The sequence below is a fragment of the Meleagris gallopavo genome, chromosome 1 (assembly GCF_000146605.3).
Source record: "Meleagris gallopavo isolate NT-WF06-2002-E0010 breed Aviagen turkey brand Nicholas breeding stock chromosome 1, Turkey_5.1, whole genome shotgun sequence".
Classification (NCBI taxonomy): domain Eukaryota; kingdom Metazoa; phylum Chordata; class Aves; order Galliformes; family Phasianidae; genus Meleagris; species Meleagris gallopavo.
The window spans coordinates 172249168-172273889 of NC_015011.2; the positions used below are offsets into that span (position 1 = coordinate 172249168).

At 39.6% G+C, this 24722-nt stretch overlaps 1 protein-coding gene across 1 annotated transcript; it reads left to right on the forward strand.

Moving 5' to 3' along the window:
- The first annotated feature begins 5825 nt into the window (after positions 1 to 5825).
- On the forward strand, positions 5826 to 24123 carry SUPT20H (SPT20 homolog, SAGA complex component). Its single transcript, XM_010728957.3, has 13 exons — positions 5826 to 5949; positions 9304 to 9401; positions 11303 to 11338; positions 12403 to 12461; positions 12550 to 12616; positions 19274 to 19396; positions 19961 to 20071; positions 20542 to 20658; positions 20764 to 20817; positions 21750 to 21889; positions 22856 to 23012; positions 23100 to 23156; positions 24016 to 24123. Exons 2-13 carry the CDS (start codon positions 9399 to 9401, stop codon positions 24106 to 24108), a joined length of 1017 nt encoding a protein of 338 aa, XP_010727259.1. The 5' UTR covers positions 5826 to 5949; positions 9304 to 9398; the 3' UTR covers positions 24109 to 24123.
- Positions 24124 to 24722: the final 599 nt, after the last annotated feature.

The window sequence follows — 24722 nt, forward strand, 5'->3', positions numbered from 1 at the left end:
CGCCCGCGGCGTTGCTTCCTTCCTCCACCCCGCCTACGTTGCCTGCTGCTGCGTCTCTGCAGCCTGCGTGTAACTTGATTAAAGATATTGAAGGATCTTTTCTCAAGGAAGTTAACAACCCTGCTTTGTTTGCACAGCTCAAGCGAGATTTACATTATGTCTCTCACCGTACTTTTCCTTATTTCATTATGCATCATTGAGTGTACTCATCTAACACTGAAGTCTATTCTTAATAAACAAAAAAGGGAGAATATGGGAGATACGCCACAAGAAAGATTATGTAAGGCTTTGCTTGTGCTGAATTTTTGAATCGTGATCATACAGATACAACTCGTGTGGATCATCATTTTGGAGCCTCCCCAATGCTCAAGGAACAACCAATGGTCAATGTTCAGAATATGGCCACAGGGCATTGGGAAGGTCCCTTACCACTGATAACTTGGGGTCATGGATATGCTTGTGTTTCCACAGGGACTGGCCCTAGATGGGTTCCAGCATGATACGTTCGGCCTCATCTCAAGGCAGAAAATAGCATCCAGCCTTTATAATGACTGGGATTGTGTGCTTCTTATTTATTGGTATTGCTTTGTAACTTGTTATATTGCAAATAGCAGCAGTAGTAGTGGTATGATATACTGGGTGATTTTCCTGTGTTATCAATATAGTCTCAAGAATTAGAGTTATTAGGCGTTATCTAGGTCGTTGTGTGCTTCTTTTATTTTAGTAGTAGATTGAATGTGAATTAAACAGGATTTAATGTTACCAATGCCAGAATCTATGGAACAGCTCTTTTAATGTATTAGAACGCTCAGTTATGATGCTGTCAGCCTATCAATTAGCCTTTTCTTGATTTGCAAAGACAAAACCTGGAAAGGAATCCGAGGCAAAGGGATAACCCTGTATTATAGAATGATTAACTCTCTTTCATCCCACTAATCAGGATTTTTAAAATATGACCACGCAGCACCTGAGGCAAAGGCACACGCTAAGAAAGCTAACCTTGATAGTTTATTATGTTTTGCAAGCAGATGTTCTACTTGGGCTCTGTATCACGCACTGGCCATGCAGATGCAGTGTACAAATGGAAAATACCTTTCGGACCCTGAGAAGAATAAAAACAAGAGAATCTGTGATGGGTGAGAGAGGAAAAGTGCACCTTGAAGCAGGGGATGCCTTGCTGGCACTGCCTATTGCATTCACCACCACCATGTTCTTTCTTTCTCTTTTTCTGCAGGTTGTTGTTTCTTGAGGATCAGTAAGTAATAATGCCCCTGGTGATACTCTAGCATATTTGCTCACTAATATTGATTCTATCTCACATGCAAAAAGCTATACAACCATTAATTTTCTATTAGCCCAAAGGCATAATCATGAGCACTCTAAAAGCATCTGTTGTACAAATTTTAGTGATCATTCAAAATCAATATATCGGAATATACAAAAGTTGAAGACCTCTTTCTAACCAGTTAGAGATTAACACAGAACAGGACCCTCAGGGATTTATTTCCAGATTGCAGAAAACTTGAGTTGCAGACCAAACACATATTTGTTCCTTTTAGTAGGTTAATAGTGTTTCTTGTCATTATACTATGTCTGTCTTTCTCACATTTAGAGTATTGTCAATTGAGGCCTTGATTGAGTTATAATGATTATGTTATTAATATAATTAGTGTTATTATTAGTGTTATTATCTGCCCCACTAGACCTGCTATTCACAAACAGGGAAGGTTTGGTGGGAGATGTGGAGGTTGGAGGCTGTCTTGGACAGAGTGACCATGAAATGATAGATTTCTCGATTCATGGTGGAGCCTGGAGGGGAATAGTAAAACTGCTACTTTGGACTTCAGGAGGGCGGACTTTGAATTGTTCAAGAGACTAATAGGGGGTGTCCCCTGGCATTCAGTCTTAGTGAGTAAAGGGGTCCAAGAGAGCTGGTTGCTCTTCAAGAAGGAAGTCTTAAGGGTGCGGGAGCAGGCAGTCCTCCTGAGCTGCAAAATGAGCCGGCAGGGAAGAAGACCGGCATGGATGAATAGGGAGCTATTCTTGAGGCTCCGAGAGAAAAAGAGAATCTACCGCCTGTGGAAAGAGGGACAGGCAACTTAGAATGAATACAAGGAAGTCGTTAGGATGTGTAGAGGTGAAATCAGAAAGGCAAAAGCCCAGCTTGAATTTAACCTGGTCGCTAGGGTGAAAAGGAATAAGAAACTCTTTTATAAATACATTAACAGTAAGAGGAGGACAAAGGAGAATAGCCACTCTTTGCTGGATGAGGCTGGAAATGTGACCACTGAGGATAAGGAAAAGGTGGAGGTTCTGAATGCCTTCTTTACGTCTGTCTTTAAAAGTCAGACCAGTTATCCTTAGGATACTCCTCTCTCTGACCTGGTAATCTCGGCTGGGGAGCACATTAACCCCGCTGTGATTCTGGAAGAAACAGTCAGAGACCTATTACTCCAACTGGACTGCCACAAGTCTGTGGGGCCAGATGAGATCCACCTGAAAGTGCTGAGGGAACTAGCGGAGGTGATAGCCGAGCCGCTTTCCATCATCTATCAGCGCTCCTTGTTGACTGGTGAGGTCCCAGAAGACTGGAGGCTTGCCAATGTGACTCCCATTTACAAGAAAGGTCGTAAGGAGGATCCGGGGAACTACAGGCCTGTTAGCCTGACCTCAGTGCCAGGGAAGGTTATGGAGCAGATTGTCTTGAAGTAGATCATGCGGCATGTGCGGGATGACCAGGGGATCAGGCCTAGCCAGCATGGGTTCACGAAGGGCAGGTCCTGTTTGAACAACCTGATCTCCTTCTATGATCCAGTGACCCATCTGGTGGATGAGGGAAAGGCTGTTGATGTGGTCTACCTAGATTTCAGCAAAGCCTTTGACACTGTTTCCCACAGTATTCTCCTGCAGAAGCTGGCAGCCCAAGGCTTCGATGGGTACACTCTTGGCTGGGTAAGGAGCTGGCTGGAGGGCCGGGCTCAGAGAGTGGTGGTGAATGGAGTTAAATCCAGCTGGCAACTGGTCGTGAGTGGTGTTCCCCAGGGGTCGGTGCTGGGGCCTGTTCTCTTCAATATCTTTATTGATGACCTGGATAAGGGCATCGAGTGCACCCTCAGTAAATTCGCAGATGACACCAAATTGGCTGGAAGTGTGGATCTGCCTGGGGGTAGCGAGGCCATACAGAGGGAGCTGGACAGGCTGGAGAGCTGGGCTGAAGCCAATAGGATGAGGTTCAACAAGACCAAATGCTGGGTCCTGCACTTCGGCCCCAGGCAATGCTACAGCTTGGGGCGGTGTGGCTGGAATACTGCATAGAGGAAATGGACCTGGGGGTATTGATTGATGCTCGGCTGAACATGAGCCGACAGTGTGCCCAGGTGGACAAGAAGGCCAATGGCATCCTGGCTTGCATCAGAAACAGTGTTGCCAGCAGGAGCAGAGAGGTGATCATTCCCCTGTACTCAGCACTAGTGAGGCTGCACCTTGAGTACTGTGTCCAGTTTTGGGCCTCTCACTGTAAGAAAGGCATTGAGGCCTTGGAACGTGTTCAAAGGAGGGCAACAAAGCTGGTGAGGGGTCTGGAACACAGGCCATATGAGGAGAGGCTGAAGGAGCTAGGAATGTTCAGCCTGGAGAAGAGGATGCTCGGGGGAGACCTCAATTGCTCTCTATAACTTCCTGAAGGGAGGTTGTAGTGAGCTGGGGGTTGGCCTCTTCTCTCATGTCATTAGTGATAGGACCAGAGGGAATGGTTTCAAGCTACGGCAGGGGAGATTCAAGCTGGACATTAGGAAGTATTACTTTTCAGAAAGGGTGGTCAGGCGCTGGAATGGACTGCCCAGGGAGGTGGTGGAATCACCGACCCTGGGGGTGTTCAAGGAAAGGCTGGATGTTGTGTTGAGAGACATGATTTAGTGGAGCTATTGGTAATAGGTGAACGGTTGGACTGGATGATCTTTTAGATCTTTTCCAACCTTGGTGATTCTGTGATTCTATGATTCTATTTTATAGTATGGTAGTTTGCAAATAAACAAAAAAAGGGGGAATTGTGGGAATACAAGAAAAACTGTTCAGAGCAGAAGCTGCGTAGCAAGATAAACAGCATGAGAACCAAGGACACCTCTAGAAGAAGAAAGAACATCTCACGGCTCTGATTGGATAAGCACCTGTGTGAACAGTTGAAGAGTGTTTTGTAGAATGCTCTGTTGACATGTAAAGGTGGATGGGAAAGTTGTAGGGGTGGATGGGAAAGCTAGAAAAAGAAAACTTGTGGAGGTATATACGTGATGAGAGAATTGTAATAAATGATTTGAATCATTCGCATCTGAGTCCGTGCATCAGACGCTGCAGAAGGCCAGGCTGGATGTGGCTCTGGGCAGCCTGGTCTTGGTGACCCTGTTGGTGACTCTGCTTGTGGTAGGGGGTCTGAAACTAGATGATCATTATGGTCCTTTCCAACCCAGGCCATTCTGTGATTCTATGATGAAAGTCAGTAAACCATAATACAACTCATAACATAATTTCTCAGATAGCATCTGTCTTCAAATGCTCTGGATGCGTAAGAGAAATAGCAATTAAGGAGTTTTAAATGATGACTTTTAAAATGACACATGGTTCAAAAGAAATAAATAAGATGAATAAATTTAAAGACAGATTGAACTAATTGAAAGGCAGTATAGATGGACTCTCAACCCCCAGGACTGATTTTCCAGTTTTCTCACAGAAAAGCAGATCAGTTCTATACTTCCAGCTTTCTTTGAACACCTAGGTTCAAGATCTTTAGGCTTTTCAACATAGATTGTAGAAAGCACAGAGACAACACAAAGACAACGGGAATAAGCTGAATGAAAAGATGAAAGAAAATATGACTTGCTATAAGGCATCTTAGTCTATGATTTCCAGAAGAGTGAGTAATTGGGGAGAACAGGCTTCATCGCAAAGCTGACAAGGAAAAGATTATTTAGAAATTAGTATTTCACATTATCTCAGTCTGATATTCAGAATGCTTCAGAATAAAAGAGGATGGTGAGGATTTTCAACAACAAATGGCTAGATGACAAGGAAAGCAAGTCTGGTGCTTCAGCATTAATCAGTGAACTCTGCAAAAGATTTCAAAATGTAAAATCTATTAATAGAAACAAGTATAACAAATGCCAGAAACATACAGCAGGATTTGTACGTACATCACCAAACCTTTTCCTCTCCCCAAATTATCATCACAAATCCTGCAACATTTCCCAGAGGATTATAACATGGATAGAATCTCTCAAGGGATTCTTGCTACATAATTACAACACTCTAATATTATTACCACTGTACAACAGTGGTACATATGGTCATTTTTTTTTTTCTGGTAATGTTCTCAAGTCCAGATATAAACTAACTTGGAGGCAGTGCTGAGATTTGTCCTTGAAAACAGTTGTTCACAATAGTACATACTGCTGAAAAGTGTTGACATGTATAAGATGTGATTGTGAAGGGAGGTATATGTTTCTCTGGTCAAGAGACACATTTTTTCTGTGAGTTGAATATCTGATTGGAACCGTACATTTGAACATCTGCAGGTAATATATTTACATCAACTTAAAATGGAGTCGCAAATATACAGAAAAAATTGATGCTTTTTTTTGCAATCTTGAAAGCTATGCTTAAATTGTTTTATAAAAATGGAAAGCATGGCTGCATATTTTTCGCCTTACACAGGGGCAGCCCACCGAGGGGCGGGGCTCCTAAATCCCGCCCTGCCGTCTCCACAGCGACGCCGACAGTCCGTTCCGCCCACTGCCGAACCCCGTCGTCGCCATGGTGACTGTGCCCGCCCCTTCCGGCAGTGGGCGGAAGTGGCGGGGCGGAAGTAGCTGTGAGCGCCGCTTTGGGCAGAGGAGGGGGCGGATGAGCGGGCGGCGGGAGCCGCAGTGCCGGGGGCAGGGCCCTGCGGGAGGCCGGCAGGTAATGGAGCGCGGTGCTGCCTGCTCCGAGGGGGGAGGTGGCTGAGGTGGGAGGCGATGTCGCGGCGGACCCCTGCTCCCTGGCGGGAGGGGCGGGGCGGAGTAGGGTGTGCCTCGGGAGCGGAGGGCCCGGCCTGGCAGCTGGGCTCGGCCCGGCTGCTGCGGTCTTTGGTTCAGTCCGGTCTCTGCCCACCACTCGGATTTAGGCCCTTTTCTGCGGAGTCGGCGGTGCCGTCGAGCGGTAAGCGTGACTGGGCTGCCCACGGCCATCCTCTGTGGACTGCTCCTTGCCCACCGCTTGCCAGCAGCTTTCAGGCTGGTACGAGGCTCTGTATGTTTTCTGTGGAAGTTGATAACACATTGGTATTGCTGAGCAAGGCTGTGTGTGGTAGCAAACAGATGCCTGTTGAAGTCTGGGAAAACATTCACCCAAAACAGTACGCTCACAGACTTCATAGAATAGTTTGGGTTGGAAGTGACCTTTAGGATCATCTAGTTTCAGTCCCCTACTATAGGCAGGGACAGCTCCCTCTAGACCAGGTTGCTGAAAGCCCCATCCAGCCTGGTCTTGAATGCCTACAAGAAGGAGGCATCCACAGACTCTCTGTTCCAACGTCTCACCACCCTGACAATAAAAAATTTTGCTCTCATATCTAGTCTAAATCTACCCTCTTCCAGTATAAAACCATTTCCCTTTGTCCTGTCACTACATCTTTATAAAAAGTCCCTCCCCAGCTTTTTTGTAGGCCTCCTTCACGTACTGGAGAGCCACTGTAAGGTTCCCCCAGAGCCTTCTCTTCTCCAGGCTGAAAAGCCCCAAATCTCTCAGCTTATCTTCACAGGGGAGGTGCTCCAGCTCTGTGATCATTTTCATGGCCCACCTTGGACTCACTCCAACAGCACAGTGTTGTTGATTTGGGGAATCTAGAACTAGATACAGTACTCCTAGTAGGGTCTCACAAGAGCAGAGTAGAGGGGCAGAATCACTTCCTTCACCTGCTGATCATGCTACTCGTGATGCAACCCAGGATACAGTTGGCCTTCTGGGCTGTAAGTTCGCACTGACACCTCAAGTTGAGTCTTCCATCATCCAACACCCCCAAATCCTTCTCCCCAGGGCTGCTCTCAAGCCATTCTCCACCCAACCTGTATTTGTGCTTGGGATTGCCCCAACCCAGGTGCAGGACCTTGCACTTGGTCTTGTTGAACTTCATGAGGTTGGCATGGGCCCACTTCTGAAGCCTGTCCAGGTCCCTGTGGATGGCATCCCTTCCCTCTAGTGTGTCAGCTGCACCACTCAGCTTGGTGTTGTCCGCAAACTTGCTGAGGTTACACTCAATCCCACTGTCCATGTTGCTTACAAATATGCTAAATAGCACCTATCCCAGCACCAGTCCCTGAGGAATGCCACTTGTAATTGATCACCCCTTGGATATTGAGCTGTTGACTGAAACTCTCTGAATGCAACCATCCAGCCAATTTCTTATCCAAGGTGTGGTCCATCCATTAAATCCATCTTTCTCCAAGCTGCTGACGAGGATGTCATGCAGGACAGCATCAAACACTTTGCACAAGTCCAGGTAGATGATGTCAATTGCTCTTCCTTTGTCTACTGACTCTGTATCTCCATCATAAAAGGTTTGTCAGGTATGATTTACCTGTGGTGAAGCCATATTGGTTACCACTAATCAGCTCATTTTTATTTTCCACCTGCCTTAGTAGGGACTTAAGAGGATCTCCTCTGTGATCTTACCAGGCACAGAAGTGAGGCTGTCTGGCCTGTAGTTCCCTGGATGATCTTCTGTTCCCTTCTGAAAATGGAGTTTATGTTTCCCTTTTTCCAATCAGCGGGAACTTCACCAGACTTCCATGATCTGTCAAATATGATGGATAGTGGTTTGGCATCTTCATCCGCTGGGTCCCTCAGAAGCTGTAGATGGGTCTTATTGGGTTCCGTAGACTTGTGTACCTTCAGGTTCTTTAGATGGTCTTGAACCTGATCTTCACTTACAGCAGTCAGGTCTTCCTTCTCCGAGTTCTTACCTTTGCTTTCTGCAGCTTGGGCGGTGCAGCTAGACCCTTTGCAAGTGAAGGCTGAGGCAAAAAAGTCATTGAGCACCTCAGCTTCCTCTGTATCCCGCGTGATGAGATCTCCGTTTTCATTTTGGAAGGGACCTGCGTCTTCCCTGACTTTCTTTTTATCGCTGATATACCTGTAGAATTTCTTCTTGTTCCCTTTTATGTGCCTGGCTAGATGCAATTCTATCTGGGTTTTAGCTTTTCTAACCTGGTTGTCCTCTGAGGTAACCTGTTCATCCTTCCTGTAGACTTTCTTTTTGCACAGAAGTAATTCCAGGACCATCTTGTTGACCCATAGAGGCCTCCTGACAAATTCTTACCAGTCTTCCTCTTCCTCAACATACAGTGCTTCTGAGCTTGCAGGAAATGGTCCATAGCCATTTTTGTGGCCCTCCTCTGAACCTGCTCCAACAGCTCAATGTCTTTCTTGCATTGGGTGCCGCAGAACTGGACACAGTTCTCCAGGTGGGGCCTGGAATAGAGTAGAGGAGCAGAATCACCTCTCTCAACCTCCTGGTCACACTTCTCTAGATGCAACCCAGGATACGATTGGCCTTCTGGGCTGCAGGCACACAATGACCACACATGTTTGGTCTTTCATGAGCCAACACACCTAAATCCTTCTCCTCAAGCCATTCTCTGCCCAATTTGTATTTGTGCTTGGGATTGCCCCGACTCAGGTGCACAACTTTGCACTTGGCCTTGTTAAACTTTATGAGATTTAAAAAAAACATAATTGGGTATGCTAAATATAATTAAATATAGGAGCCGTTTATGCTTTTCCAGTTTTGGTGGTTGGGGTGCCTGTGACAGAACACTATACTTGGCTATTTAATTTCAGTTGTATAGTTATTACTACTTCTGTTTTGTAGAATTTTGTAGTGTTTTGTAATATGATTGTATGAAGTCATTAGAATATGAACTTCTGCACTTAAACTGAACAGAATGCGGTGCTTTTTTTCAACACTTTTGAAAAAAGTATACTATGGAAATGAGATTTAAGTACAATTAACTGTTTTTCAGGTTGCTCAGTGATGTTGAACACCAGTCCTGGAGGTGTTCAAGATCAGGTTGGATGGAGCCCAGAATGGATGGGCAGCTTGAACGGGTGCCTGATTTAGAGGTTGGCAACCCTGCCTGGAGCTGGGGGGTTGAGCTAGGTGGTCTTTGAGGTCTCTTCCATACTAAGCCATTCTATGCTTTAAAACATTGTATCCAAATAGAATGCTTGTTTAGTCATGTAGTGATTTTTGTTTTTTTCTCCTTGATCTTTCAGTATCCCACCTGTGACCATAAAATATGATTCTTAGCCTGCTGCACCAAACTTTGTAACTAATTATCTCACAACTTGGTCACCTGGCTTCAACTATAATGGTAAGTTATAATAATATAGTTAGATAATTTATTTTCAGAACTTTTTACTGGAGTCTGCTAGCTCTGACTGATGAGGATAGAGTGATTAATATTTGATTTCCTTAAAAAATTTGATCTTGTTTATTGCTCCTGAGTTTCTTTTTTTATTTTTTTTCCCCTTTTTCTTTTTTTCAGTTTTCCTTCATAACTTATCCTAAATGCTTAGTCATTGCCCAGCACATCCCAGGAGAATCACCTAAAGATTGCAGTGTGTTTTGAGTCATGTATGACGTTAGACAACTAGTGCAAGTACTTTTTCCACTCTACCTTTTTGTACGATCAATAAGTATATAGATGTTGCATAGAATACAAATAAGTTAGGCTGCTACGATTGCTGCTAAGATTATCACATTTGAAAAGATAATCAGAGATAAATGGAAAGTGCTCACCGGTGTTGTAGGCTCACAGGAACCTCCACGAGGAGCAATCTCCAGAGAGAGATCCTTCTTCAGTGGCAATCAGCCCTTAAATGGTGTCTAGGAGAGGTGAAGCCAGGCTCCACCCCTTCCGGTCACACAGCTGAATTGCCTTCACCTGTGCTCCCGTGCTGACCCAGTGCTCGCCTCAGATGATCAATCAGAGGTTCAGGCTGTGATTCTGCAGTTCCCATACACTTTTTTAATGTTCTTTTCTCATTTTGCTATGGATTTTATCTGCTGCTAAGCAGATTAGAAGGTTAGAATTGTTAAGGTTGGAAAACACCTCTAAGATTATCTAGTCCAATCTACCTACCACTGATATTGCCCACTAAACCCATGTCCCTTTGTACCACATCTACGTGCCTCTTGAACCCATCCAGGAACGGTGATTCAGCCACCTAACTGGGCAACCTGATCCTGTGCCTGACCACTCTTTTGAAGAAGAGAATGCAGTCTAAACCTCCCTGATGCAATTTAAGGTCATTCCTTCCTGTCCTATTGCTTCTACCTGAGAGAAGAGGCTGACCTCCACCTCACCACTACCTCCTTTCAGGCCGTTGTAGAGAGTAATAATGTCTCCCCTGAGCCTCCTCTTCTCCAGACTGAATAATCCCAGCTCCTTCCTGTGAGACTTGTGCTCCAGCAACAGCTTTGTTGCTCTTCTTTGGACACACACAAGGGTCTCAATGTCTTTCTTGTGGTGAGGGGCTCAAAACTGAACACATTAGTCAAGGTGCAGCCTCATCAGAGCTGAGTATAGGGGAACCATCACTGCCCTGCTCCCACTGACAACAGTTTCTTACACAAGCCAGGGTGTTGTTGGCCTTCTTGGCCACCTGAGTACACTGGAGGCTCCTTTTCAGTCATGCACTGACCAACACCCCCAGATTCCTCTACACATAATAATGTGCCATAAGAAACTTCCATATTTTCTTGCATACAGAAATAATGTTCTGAGTGCAGGATCTACATTCCCTTTTTGTAGAAAAATTACCATTCTTTGGCATTCATGCCTGAATGTTAAATGTTTTCTGTGTTGGCTGTGCTGTTCAGGAAGACTTTGGCTTAATATTGAATTAGCAGCCAGCTTAAAGGAGTACAGATTTTCTACTCTCTGTCTGTAATTGTTTTTATTAATATTTGTAATTACTTTTCTGAGGTATAATTTCTATTCCCACTTTTAACTCTAACTGCCTTTCATTGTTCTTCATAATGTAGCCAGAACTTTGCAAATGTAGACACTCGATAGCGGGATTAATTGTTCTTAATGTAGTTACTTGAGGTCTCATTTACTAAGTTTGGTGAGTACCAAAGAATATTTGAGACCACATTCAATTCAATTCATATCAGCAGTAATTGAAGGGTTTTTATGGTGGCTTTTATGTACAAGGCTGTTCAAACAATTAGCATGCTTTCTAAAAAAGTGTCTTTATAATCTTGCAGCAGCAAGCTTTAGAACAGGCACTGGATCGAGCAGAGGTAAGCAATAATTACTTGCTGGAGTATAATATATTGGGATCGTACATAAAATATAAGAAATGCAATTGTGGAAAGTAGTAGGAGGACAGAGGGTGTGTTCATGTAAGTGTGTGTGTATAAATAATGACCCATACATTTAGCAGTGGATTTGCAAAATTCTAAAATTGCTAGGCCAGCCATCTGTCTCTTATCCATTGTACTGAGACTATCATCTGATGCAATGATTATAGACTCTGCAACCTTTAAGTCTTTCCCCTTTTAAAAGCAACTAATCTGTGAGCAGTGAAATAAAAAGTTTTAAATTCATGATTATGGATAGAAGAAATATATGGCAAAGTTGTGTTTAACAATAGCCCAGTTGGAATGAAAAGGCAAGTGCCCTTGCTATTTCATGTTGGTATAATGGTTTCCAACAGTAGTGCTCGTGGCAATAGGTTTTCCCGCAGAAACACATTTTCATTGAAATACTATTAATCTAAATTGTTTGGAGAAGTACTTTGGAGAAACATACAGACATTTGGGTAGAGTTTGTTAGAATACTGGTGACATGTAATGCGATGGTAGTTCTATTCATATTCTTTTCTAATTAAAACCTAACATAAATGCAAGAGACAAGGTATAATTACACTTCTGTAAGTTGGCTATGTTGGAGAATGCATGATTTAAAATATATACTGTTGAAATATAAAATTATAAAATATAAACTGTTGAGCCAGTACACATTAAATTGATTATCTGAGAAAGTTATCTTAGTATGTAAGAGTGTTAGTGTGTTAACTTAAGCAAATATTACTGTAATTATAAAACGTGGATGTAAAATTATGTCTCTGCATGCAACTCATGCCATAGCTGTGTAATGCTGTATTTCACTGCTAAAACGAGATGCCTCCTTGTTGATGAATAAAGCATACAGTAGACAACTTTTAGTACATTTTTAAACATTTATTCTGTTAGTAACTTACCGTATACATAGAACAAAGTCCATTAATGACTGAAATCGCATGTTAACTAGAATTCTATTTCCTTGTAGGATGTGTACTATTTGATTTATTTTTCTCTTCCAGTATATCATTGAAAGTGCTCGTCAGAGACCTCCCAAAAGAAAATATTTATCCAGTGGAAGGTAGTGAGAGTTTCAGACTTGATGTCTTTTAAATAGTATTTCTTTGATTTAATTTTGGTTACATTTTAAGGCATTTTTTTTATTTCAGAAAATCTGTATTTCAAAAACTCTATGACTTATATATAGAAGAATGTGAAAAAGAGCCTGAGATAAAGGTAAGTGAAAATTTCTCAGCAGATTTCCAGTGCTGTCTGAACTGGCAAGTTCAGAGTAGATTATTTTGTGTTTCATTTAATTCTTTTATCAAAAAAAAGGGTAAGGACTGGTGGTTGTAGTAGTTACCAAAGGTTAAGACTTCAGTAGAAACAATGACTTGCATGGATTAAACTGACTGTGTAACCTTATAGAATTTTCTTAATTCAATTTGAAAAGCAAGATGAGTGCCACTGACTATCTGATAATCCCAAATCTGTTTTTAAAGGTAAATATTTAAAAAATACTTTTAAATTTTAGATTTTAAATTTTTAAAGGTAAATAAACTTGAATGCTACCAGAGGGTTGGGAAGATTTTACTTCTGAGATGCTTTTCTGTATATGGAAACAAGATGAATCTGCAGTAGTTGGTTTTATGTAGCGTACAATACCGATTCATATCGCAAATGCAAGTAAAATGTTAAGCAAAATACAGAGGTGAAAAGATTAAGCCATCAGTAGCAAATGGGTAACAAGGTATTTGAGCAGCAAGGAGAAGATTGGGATTGCTAAACTAGAAGACTAAACTAGAAGATTTGGTAAAATTAGGGTTTACATACAGTAGTTGTTAAATCTGGACTAAGATGTGGATAGTTCACTGATATTTTGGTCTTATGCTGTGGATTCTAATTGCTGAAAATGAGAAGTTCAAAGATTAAGGTGTGATGTTCAGAATACAGTGTTTTTAGGAGACTTGATCCATCAATGTAGGATTGCTTGTTGGTTTCAATTTAGTACAACAAGAAGGAAACAGTATTCTGACTAGAGACTGACCAATAACTTCAGAGATTTTATGTACAGAACTGTCAAGCTTTCTATTGCTGTACTGCATCCTTTTAACGGTGTAAGCTGTAAACACGTTGTCCATTCAGAAGCAAACTGTCTGAAAGTGAGGAAACAGTTGCTCGTAATAGTCCACTCTTAAGTAAAAAGTATCTCATTGGGATGAAGCAAACAGACTTTAGACTACAGCTTTCCTCAAAGTTGATCTGTAAAAGCTTACCTTATTGTATAACTGATGAATGTACAGATGTTATGAAATATACCAGAGAGTTTGGCTATGCAGTTATTATACCAAAACAAGATAGAAAGCTTACTCATACCCTGGGCTCACTATGAAACTTCAGAGGAGGGGATGTCCAGAAAAGATCCTTCCCTACTGGTAGTCAGCTCTTAAATGGGTCTAGGAGAGGTGGAGCCAGGCTCCACCCCTTCTGGCAGCACAGGGGAATTGCTTTCACCTGTGCTCCAGTGGCTGACTCTTTGCTTGCCTCAGGTGATCAATCAGAGGTTCAGGCCGTGATTCAGCAGTTCCCATACACCTTGTGCATTAGTTATGAAACAGAAGTATTTTCTTGCATCTGCTGCAAGGGTTGCACGCTTGTTGCCTTTACTAGCCATGTACAAGTCTCTGTGTTTAGCTAGCAGTTGCAGTCTTCTCTAAGAATCTGACTTATAGGCAATTAGGTTACAAACATCCTTCGGTTTCAGTTTACTCTTTGTATTTTATATCCAGAAAATGATGCATCTGTGTAGGTTCTGTCAAGTTTTAAGGTTGATTGCGGTAGGGTTTTGTTTTTTTCTTGCAGGTTTTGATTAATATATATATATTATATTATAATTATATATAATATAATTGCACTGTAATCTGCAATTGCATATTATAATATGTAAGAAAAAAAATGCTAAATAGTCCTTGTTGCTATTAGATCAAAAGCTTTTTCCCATGCAACTACTTATATTTAATCTTCCTTTGTGTGTAACAGTGGCCATGTAATTTCCCTTGATAATTCTTACTTTGAGACTGCTGATATGTGGTTAGCTACACTGTTGTCATACCTTAGGAAGCCTTAAAAGTAATGCAACCAGGTGGTCCATCATATGAGACTTTTTTTTTTTTTTCCCTTAAGAAATAATTACTCATTTTGGTATATGAATTACTCTAATTGTTTTGGGCATTTGAGTAATTAAAACTGGTTGACTGTGGAATGGGTATCTCAATACATGCTCACCTCTGCCCTTTATAATTTAAAAAGAATAGAATAAGTATGCCGTATGGAGAATTGTATTGAAAACTAATTCTTAACTGTTTACCCTACAGGAAGTATTCTGGAAAAAAACTTACTGTAAGATTTGTGATTTCACTTTGAATTGGTCTTGGCCTTTCAAATTACTTCTTAAGTTATCTAACTGAAGAATATACTGAAAAAGGCAGTGGCTTACTGAAAATAGGAAATGCTGAGTGCTCACTTTTTCTTCTTTTTTTTTTTTTAAGCAGTCAAAAATCCGGGTCTTTTGTCTCTTTTTCCATGCTGCAGTTGAAAGGAGTGGGATAAGACAGGATACATACAGTGAGATCTATTAACCTTCAAGATTTCAAGAAAGTGATGTTACTGAAATTATGATGGCTGTTAAGAAAAATTTCCTGAAACCAGTGAGATTATGCAGTAGAAATAAAATGATACGAAAAAACTTAAACTTTGTTTCTTCTAGTAACTTAAAATTAGAAAATACTATAAACTATGTGCAGATTATGATGGTGAGCACAGACAAACTCTTCCTTATTGACAACTTATTCCATTGTCAGGACCTGCAAAGAATTAGAGATGTCCAGTCTGTGATCATGCACCTTCTCTGCATTTGTATAGTGATGTTGGAATTAATGAAATATGTGTAAAGGCAAGGGAAGAACTCTGTTAAGGCCTCACCTGCAATATTGCATGTAGGCATAGAGCCCCCCAGCACAGTAAAGATGCAGAGCTGTTGGAACGTGTCCAGAGGAGATCATGAAGATGCTCAGAGGCTTGAGTACATCTCCTTTGAATAAAGGAGAGGGAGGGAGGGAGCTGGGCTTGTTCAGCCTAGAGAAGAGAAGGCTCCAGGGAGACCTCATTGTGGCTTTCTAGTGCTTGAAGGGAGCTTATAAACAGAAAAGATACCAACTTTTTACATGGTTTAGTAGTGATAGGACAAGGGAATATGCTTTTAAACTTAGAGGGGAGATGTTATGAGAAAATTCTATACTCAGAGGGTATTGAGGCTTTAGCACAGGCTGCCCAAAGATATGGATGCCTCATCCCTGAAGGCATTTGAGGTCAGGGTGGATGGGACCCTGGGCACCCTAAGCTGCTGGGTGGAAACTTTGCTTGTGGCAGGGGGGTTGGTACTGGGTCGTCTTTTAAAGTCCCTTCCAATGCAAGCCATTCTGTGATTCTTTTCTTAGATTTTCATTTTACAGATAGTAAATATATATAAGACTTTTTTTTTTAGATTTATTTTTATGTAGATGTTCTCTTTATGTCTTTTGACCCATTTTTCAATTGTAAGGGCGATTGGGAAAATTGATTTAGGGTGTTATAGTGAAGGGCAAGAAAAGCAATCATAATAATGATAAAATCAATTTCTGTTCAACAGTGATGCATTGTGGGGAAGACTAAGATATTAAAGTTAACATTTTAATTATAGATAAGAATGAAGAAGTAACAAACGTAGCATAGAATGAAGAAGTAACAAACATAGCATAGAGTCACTGTGTAAGTTGTTAGGCAGGAGTATTCAGTGTTTGTGCTCAGGGTGTTTTCAGGGAGACAAGGGTGCCACTTTTCTGCAGGTGATGTCAGAGAGGGTTGGGAATATTAGCTGATATAACAGCAGTTTAACTGACTTGGTTGTTTTGTGTCTGAGTTCTTGCATTTATACTGTGATGAACATTTGAGAAATTTAATCCACCTCAATCCACTTCTTAATCTTTGAAATGTTTCCATGCATCTGAGCTTAATGTCAGTTCAAAGCTAACACCTGCAATAGCCAGCTCAAAGGAGAAAGCTGATTCTCTGGTTACAGACATTTTCATCTTAGTGAAAGGTAACTAACTACCTGCTTACTGAAACTTCTGTACTTAAATGCCAGTTTACTCCAATGACTTGGGGAGGTTTTTTATTTTAAAATGTACTCAGCCTCCATCTGAAGAAATTTAGCTCATATGGATGAAGTGCCAGAAAAGTGTGTTTGTTTGTTGGTTTGTCGTTTGCTCTTTCTTTTGCATCCTTTCTCATATTCCTCAAAAACAAAAATACCCGCTGAGCTGTAATTGGTTAACAATTACTGAATAGAAAATAAAAACTGAAAGGTAAACCTAATGTCTTTCCCTGAATAAATTTATGTCATAGTAATGTGATTAACTCAATTTAATTACTTTTACAATTGAATTACCATTGTATATGTTACTTATCAGATGTTAGAAGAGCATAGTCCTATAAAAATAAATCTTCTTGTATGCATGGACAAATATCTGGGGTAGAAAAAACGTAACGTGCATAATTAAATAATTGTTTTTCTTAAGCTCATGTAAATAAAAGGATGAACTAGACTTTTTTTTTTTTTAATTTTACATATAACTTTAGTGTAAATAATTTTCTTCTTAAAACTGTCTTGCATATTCTGATCTTATTTTAGTCTTTGGTAATTCACATATTCCTTTCTATCTTCCTAATGCCATTTTACAACTACATATGAAAATATTGATGTAGAGAGTGAGTGACAGGTTCTTTTTGGTGCTGCCCAGTGACAGGACAAGAGGCAGCAAGTACAAACTGGAACACAGGAAGTTCCACCTGAATGTGAGAAAGAGCACCTTTAGAGGGTGGCAGAGCACTGTAACAGGCTGCCCAGAGAGGTGGTGTAGTCGTCGTCTTTGCATATATTCAAAACCCACCTGGATCCTTCCTGTGCAACCTATTGTAGGCAACCTGCTTTAGCAGATGCTTGGACTTGATAATTTTCCCAGGTTCTTCCTTTAGGACTGGAGGGAATGGTGTCGAGTTGCTCCAGGCAGATTCAGGTTGGACGATAGGAAAAGTTTCTTCTCCAAAAGAGTGGTCAGGCACTGAAATGGGCTGCCCAGGGAGGTGGTGGAGTCACCGACCCTGGAGGTGTTCAAGGAACGTTTAGATGTTGCACTGAGGGATGTGGTGAATGGGGAAATACTAGTGAGGTGGGTTGTTGGATGGGATGATCTTGGAGGTCTTTTCCAACCTTCGGGATTCTGTGATTCCAACCCCCCTCTTCTGTGAAAAAATGACCTTATCAACTGTTAAAATCTGTCAGAGCAGTTGAGTGCTGACCTTCTTTTCAGATGGTAGTTACTGTACCCCTGAGTACTTCATACTGTGTCTAAGTGAAGGTGATGGCTGGCAGACCATACACAGTGATGTGCTGGCAATTGAAGCTGTGTCTTTGCAGTCTCTTCTTTTGGGTAGATGTCTTACAGGAGTCGAGTAGGAGTCTTAGCTGAAGATTTTACCTAATGAGCTACACCTCCAGAACGGTGGCATTTTTTATCTGTCTTGTTGCTAAGATGTATTTTCTCCTCTTCTGTCCCATTCCTCCAGTTCTTTCCCCATCTGTTTTTCAGAACTTGTGCTACTTCATTCTTTCCTTTGTGTTAGCTTCCACCATTTCTAAACTGTAAAAGGAAGTAGAATGAAGTCACCATCATTCATGATGCATGGAGGGAGTTAACTTTGTGCTGTTATTCCAAAACTACTTAGAAAGAGATGAAAGATTTTGCTCCTTTTCTTTTTTTTCTTTATATATACCTGTTAAATGGTCTGTTGGATTACGTTGCTGTGCTTACTTATGTTTGTTGCTTTTTTTGTTGTTGTTTTAATTGTTTTCTCTTAGGAATGGTTTCAGTAGAAGTAATAATTCTGTTTCCTGTCTCCCCAGTTATCTGGAAAACGAAATCTGTTCAAAAAGAGCCCTCCCACTACTATTTAGTGGGTGTATACGAAATAAGCAGTTGGGCAGACTTACCAGAGCACTAAGATTACCCTTCCATTGAATACCTTCACCTGCTACTAGTATTCAGCTATGAATTCTAGCCTGCAATCACAAGACATAAAATTACTTCAAGTTTAGAGATCGCAGTTTTGATTTTTAAAGGGGTATTAAATATGTTTACATTTTAAGATACACCTGGGGTCTTTGAAATATCCATTCATTTATATATATACATATACATATATATATATATATGTATGTATATATATATATGTATATATAAAATATAGTTTATCAGGAAAAATATCTTTCTTACACTTAATAGGGAAATAGTCTCTGTAGCTGTTACATCAGATTTCAGCAAATCCAGGCAAGTCAATGCAATTAACAAAGCTTCTAAATGATGTAATTCAGTATTTTAATCTGGGAAATGTATGTTCTTTCAGACTAGTAAATACTTGGTTGTTGGTATCAAACAGTGTAAATTATATTTTAAAAGTGCACACAGTAATGTTACCAAAGAAAGGTACGCCACAGATTTACGACATAGTAAGTTTTAGCCTAAGGCCATTCTTCCTAACTGTGTTGCCTGTGGACTTGAGATTGTTGGGGTTTTTTTTGTTGTTATTGAAATGAGTGATTAAAAAATATGTGTGCAAGTATGTAAAATAATACATAATGAATATAATCTACTGAGTACATTCAAATTAAATTTAACTGAGCTTATTTAGATTAATGTCAAAGCATGTATCTTAATAGTATTCTGATTCTGGCAATTGTTTTTAATGCTACTAATTACTTGATGGTATTATGTTCATGAGCAATGTTTACTTTTAAAGCAGAAGCTGAGGCGAAATGTGAATTTACTTGAGAAGCTGGTTATGCAGGAGACGTTGTCATGTCTGGTAGTGAACCTCTATCCGGGAAATGAGGGTTATTCACTTATGCTCAGGGGAAAAATGGTTCAGGTAATATTTTTGCTACTTAATTTTTAAAACTATTCAGAATGCTTTATAAATAGTTAGAATGTGTTTCTATTGCTTATATTTAACTGTTTTGCTTCTAACATAAAAAAAACTGTACTTCAAATCTTCATTTTCTCTAATAATGATCTTTTGATAGCCTTTCACTCTCTTATTTCCCCACAGCTTCGTAACTGTTCTTTTTTCTTCCTGGTTCCCTTATTTAAGTTTTCTCACTTCAAGTTCTTTCTCCTAAATAATTTGTTTCACTGCCTCCTATATCTGCACCTGCTAAAAGTCAGCTGCTTTCCATTTTGATCACACCTTCATGTCACCTAGTACTGTGGCATGCAGTAAGAAAGTGCAGTGTCCAGTGAGATATGAAGGAACATTGTTTTCTAGCACAGTAAGAATAAAATCATGCTCTGGGAACAGTAATGCATATAAAAATTAATATAGTGGAAAAAAAATGATGATTTTGATAAGCTTCCACCAACCCTGTTTTAGATTTCACTTTGTTAAAGTCTGAACATGAAAGGCAAAAGAAAAGCAATGTTCTGTTTAAATTCAGATTCTGAGACCATTCGACTGCCTTATGAGGAAGGAGAGCTGCTTGAATATTTGGATGCAGAGGAGTTACCACCTATTTTGGTTGATCTCTTAGAAAAATCTCAGGTTTGAAAGTTTTGTTTTCAAAAATAAATTGCTTTGTACCTAGACAGACTTTGAACTGTGAATGCTTCACATAGGTGATTCCAAAAAGAAGGTGTAAAATGCTTGTGCGTTTGAAGCTAAAATACTGAATGCCTCAAATAATTTGTTGATAATTAAAAAAAAAATCACAGCAGTGAGGGAGAATGGGATAGAAGGCTTTGCTGTTATTTAGGCTGACAGGCAACTTAGACTCTGTGCTCAGCAAAATGTTCTTTGTTTTTATTGTAATGAAATATTTGACATGAGAATTTCTTAAACCTAAATTGCTCACATGTGAAAGAAAACATTTGAAGCTCATTTTTAGTAACATCACTGATGTTGACAAAATTGGTATTTTTATCCATAGTATCAGTGATACTGATTTTTGAGGCTGGGGTTGAGGAACAAAGCAAATATTTGGATATTTACAAGTTGTTCTTTGTTTCTACCAGGTTAATATTTTTCACTGTGGATGTGTCATAGCGGAAATACGTGACTATAGGCAGTCTGGTAACATGAAATCTCCAACGTACCAAAGCAAGCACATTCTTTTGCGTCCTACAATGCAGGTAAGAAGTGTTTCATCTATTTCTCACTGTCACGGTAGTTACAGCTCTTACTGAACATATATTAATAACTCACAAAGCTAACTGTAATTATGCCTTTCCCATCAGACCTTAATTTGTGATGTTCATTCTATAACAAGTGACAACCACAAATGGACACAGGTAAGTCAGCAGTTATTTTAAAACTTTGCAATGACGTGGTGAATATGCTTAGCTTAAAAAAATCTGATAAACATAACTCACAAAATTTTAGATTTACTCAAAGTGATTATGATGTGCATAGCAATGCATGCTACATGCTCCTGAGAGCTGTTGAATTAACTTGTGAATAGTATCTTCCCCTAAGATGTCACAGAAAATGGTAGGAATTGCTAATAGAATCAGGCCTTGTCTTTTGATAATGCAAAATGACATTATTGGAATTACTCTAACTAGTTTACCTTACTTCAGTAATCTTCAACATACAACTCTGGAGCAGTAATTACAATCTTTTAACACAATTTCTCCTTCAGCAGCACATTGCTATTGATGTTACTACAGTAAAGAGAATCTTAAATAATTCTGATTGTACAGTTAAAGTTAGTTAAATGTTGTAAAGCAAGCAACCACTCATCTGGTTTTCAAGACCACAATCTTGCTAAACTACGTTTCAAATTGTAATCCAAAGTCCCATGCAGCCCAGTGCGGTTGTGGATGCCCCTTCCCTGGAAGCCTTCAAGGCCAGGCTGGACGGGGCTTTGAGCAGCCTGGTCTAGAGGGAGGTGTCCCTGCCAATAGCAGGGTCCCTTAAAGGTCCCTTCCAACCCAAAAGATTCTGTCATTCTGTAATCTTTATGTCACTGATTGCCTGTCCATCAAGATGAGAGAAAGATTTCATTCCTGCTACTGTGATGAAAAATAAAAAGGGAAAGAAAAGAAAGCACGCTACATTACAGTAGTTTCTCTTTTCCTTTTAGAAACCCCAGCCAAAACTCTGTAACTCTTAATGACTGCTGACATAAATGTTGGGTATTTTCTCTTCTTGAGTATAGGTCTGTATTGATTTGATGTGAAAGTCTTCATTTTTGCATTTATTAATACTGTGTGTTTTACAGGAGGACAAACTCCTACTTGAGAGCCAACTTATTTTGGCTACAGCCGAGCCTTTGTGTCTTGATCCATCAATAGCAGTGACCTGTACTACAAACAGACTCCTGTACAACAAGCAGAAAATGAATACTCGCCCCATGAAACGGTATTTTTTCATTGTGAAGCATATTTCAAGTTTTTATGGGGTGTTTCAAAGGAAAACAAGCTGTGCTTTGCACAAAAACTTGGCCTTCTGTTATGCAGTTCTCAAATGAATATCTACTTAAAAATCTGGAGTATAGAGAACAGTTGTGAAATCTTAATTTGAACTGTTCCATTTTGTAGTGTTTCAATACTAGGTACTGCAGTATGCTTTTTTTTTGTACCTGAAAACAAGCGTTACACTATTTTGACATAACTCATTGTAAATAATGTGGAGTCCACTGCATACAAAATCTTGATATTGTTTCACTTTTGTGCTGGTGATTCGCTGCTTTCCACAAAAGCTTGAAATAATTTGTTATTTTTTAGTAAAAGAGATGTATTCACTCTGTAGAACTAAAAAGTACTAACAATCGTTAGTACTAACAAAAGTTTGCAGAAGTATATTTAAAACAACCAGTGGTGCTGATTAAGTGCAAATAGAGAAATCAGCCAAGCTGCTGTTAAAATTAGAGCATGATAGTTAACAAACATTCCATCAGAAGAGTACGCAGGTGTTAAATGAGTGTCCAGGATAGCTGAATATGTGCTGAAAGATTGGGTGTGACACAAAGGATGAAGAGTAGTTGCTGTGCCTATGAATTTCTGAATGCACAAGCAGTACATAAATATTTTGGCAGAATTGAAATCTTTGATAATGTACTAATCTTGTAAGTTTGATTCTCGTTTTGACATTTTAATTATGTGTTTCAAAAATAACCCCATTCTTAGCTCCAAAATACATGAACAGAATAATGGTATTCTGAAGAATTTGAGATTGAGTTTGAATTATGCTGTATAATCAACCAAATGAGTATTTCAAAACCTGTTTTCTACTCTCAATTAGCATTTCACGGCATGTTTTTGTGCTCGTTGACAGTGGGGAATTTCATATGATGGATTTACAGACTTATCTGTCATCTTACCATAGGTGTTTCAAAAGGTACTCAAAGTCATCTCTGAACAGGCAGCAGGAAGTAGCTCACTATTCAACTCCGCCTCAGCTCAGATTAGTTGATTACTTACAGAAAAAGAAGGAGAAGAAAGGAGCCCAGCAGTATGACCTCAAAATTTCTAAAGCTGGAAATGTGAGTCTTCTAAGACGTAGGTGGGTGACCTTCGTAGCTATTCATTTTAAAAATTAGCATACTAACATCATTTTGTTCATATTCTAGTGTGTAGATATGTGGAAACAGAACCCTTGCTACTTGACTGCACCTTCTGAAGTGGATGTAAGTTTGGTTCTTACCTTTTGCACTTATTAGCAATTGTAGTCAATTGTATTATATGAGAGGAAGGAAGTGGCTAAATATTATCCAATATCAAATAGCAATAATTTTTTAAAAAAATTGAGAGTTGAAGTGGAATTTTCTTTAGTTTAGGATAAAAACAAGCTACATTGGAATACGTTGCAACTGCAATGTGATAGTTTGGATAAGATCAACAGTGCAAACTGATCTTTAATATTGTTCATCTATGAGATTATCTTCAAGTGTCTATTTGAAGTTGTCTTATTTTAAAAAAAAATGAGGAAAGTATCTTAAAAGGAGTTGCTTCTCAGCCTGGTAGAATTTTTCTTTGCAATGTATACTTTAGGAAGTAGAATTATCTGTTACAAAAACATTGAAAATGATATTGAAAATATTCATTGGAAATTCTTCTCATAAGTCTGTATGCATTCTGATCTCAAGGATATGCCTATTCTTGGCTTTTGTTACTGTATTCTACTAGCATAGAGAAGAGGTTGGTAGAGTAGCCAGGATTGTAGCTTTGTCTTAGTAAGGATGGCAGTGCACATCACTATATGTTATATATATATAACATATAACTATATGTTATATAATGCTATAGTTTTAAGCCACACTTTTGTTAAGTTTAACATAACAACTATGGTTAACAATAAATGTAAGGATCTCCAATTTAACTTTTCAGAATGCTAAATACAGAAGGTTGTACTCACTTTTTGAAGGCTTTAGCATTATCCACTTCAAAAGAAGAAGCTGTGCTAGGCTGACGTTAACTCGGGCCAATATGATCATTAGTTTGGGGATTTCTTTTGTTTCTGTTTTTTTTTCCTATCTCCATTTTAAGGTGGAAAAATATGCCAAAGTGGAGAGTTCTATCAAGCCTGATGACTCACAGCCAACTGTTTGGCCAGCACATGTGAGTAATTCAGACCTTTGACCAAGCTTTTCTGTCCCTAGTTAAAATGTCCCTTATTTCAATAAAATCTAAACCAATGTGGGAATAATATTCCCTCTTCCAGTGTATTAACCTTACATGTGCTATATGTGTTTGGAAACATTATTACAGAAACTTGTAATTTCATACACAACCTCATACATATGGCTAGTGTTGGAATTTCCTCAGATTTGCCAGAAGCACAACAGAAAGCAATTTTAATCTCCAAAGTAATGTGCTGTTACTGTATAGTAAATAAATATAAGAATTTACAGGGAACAGTACTCCGATCAACAAATTGCCTTCTTCATGCAAATGCTGTTTCAAAAGAGATTATGTAATATTAAATGCCTCTTACAGAAAGCCCTTTCTGTGGTGTTGAAGTGAAACCTTAAGATTTGATGCAAATTGATGATTTGATAAAGAAAGGTTGTTTTAACATTATTAGTCATAAATCAGTTCATTAATTCTTTCTAATTTCTGAGGCATTATTAACAGCATGTTTATTAACAGCATCTATCAAGTGTCTTTTCAGCCTCATGGTAGGTAGAAGTAAAACTTCCCTATAGAGCTTCATTTTCATCTCTGTCATCTTATTTAGAACTTTTTTTTTTTTT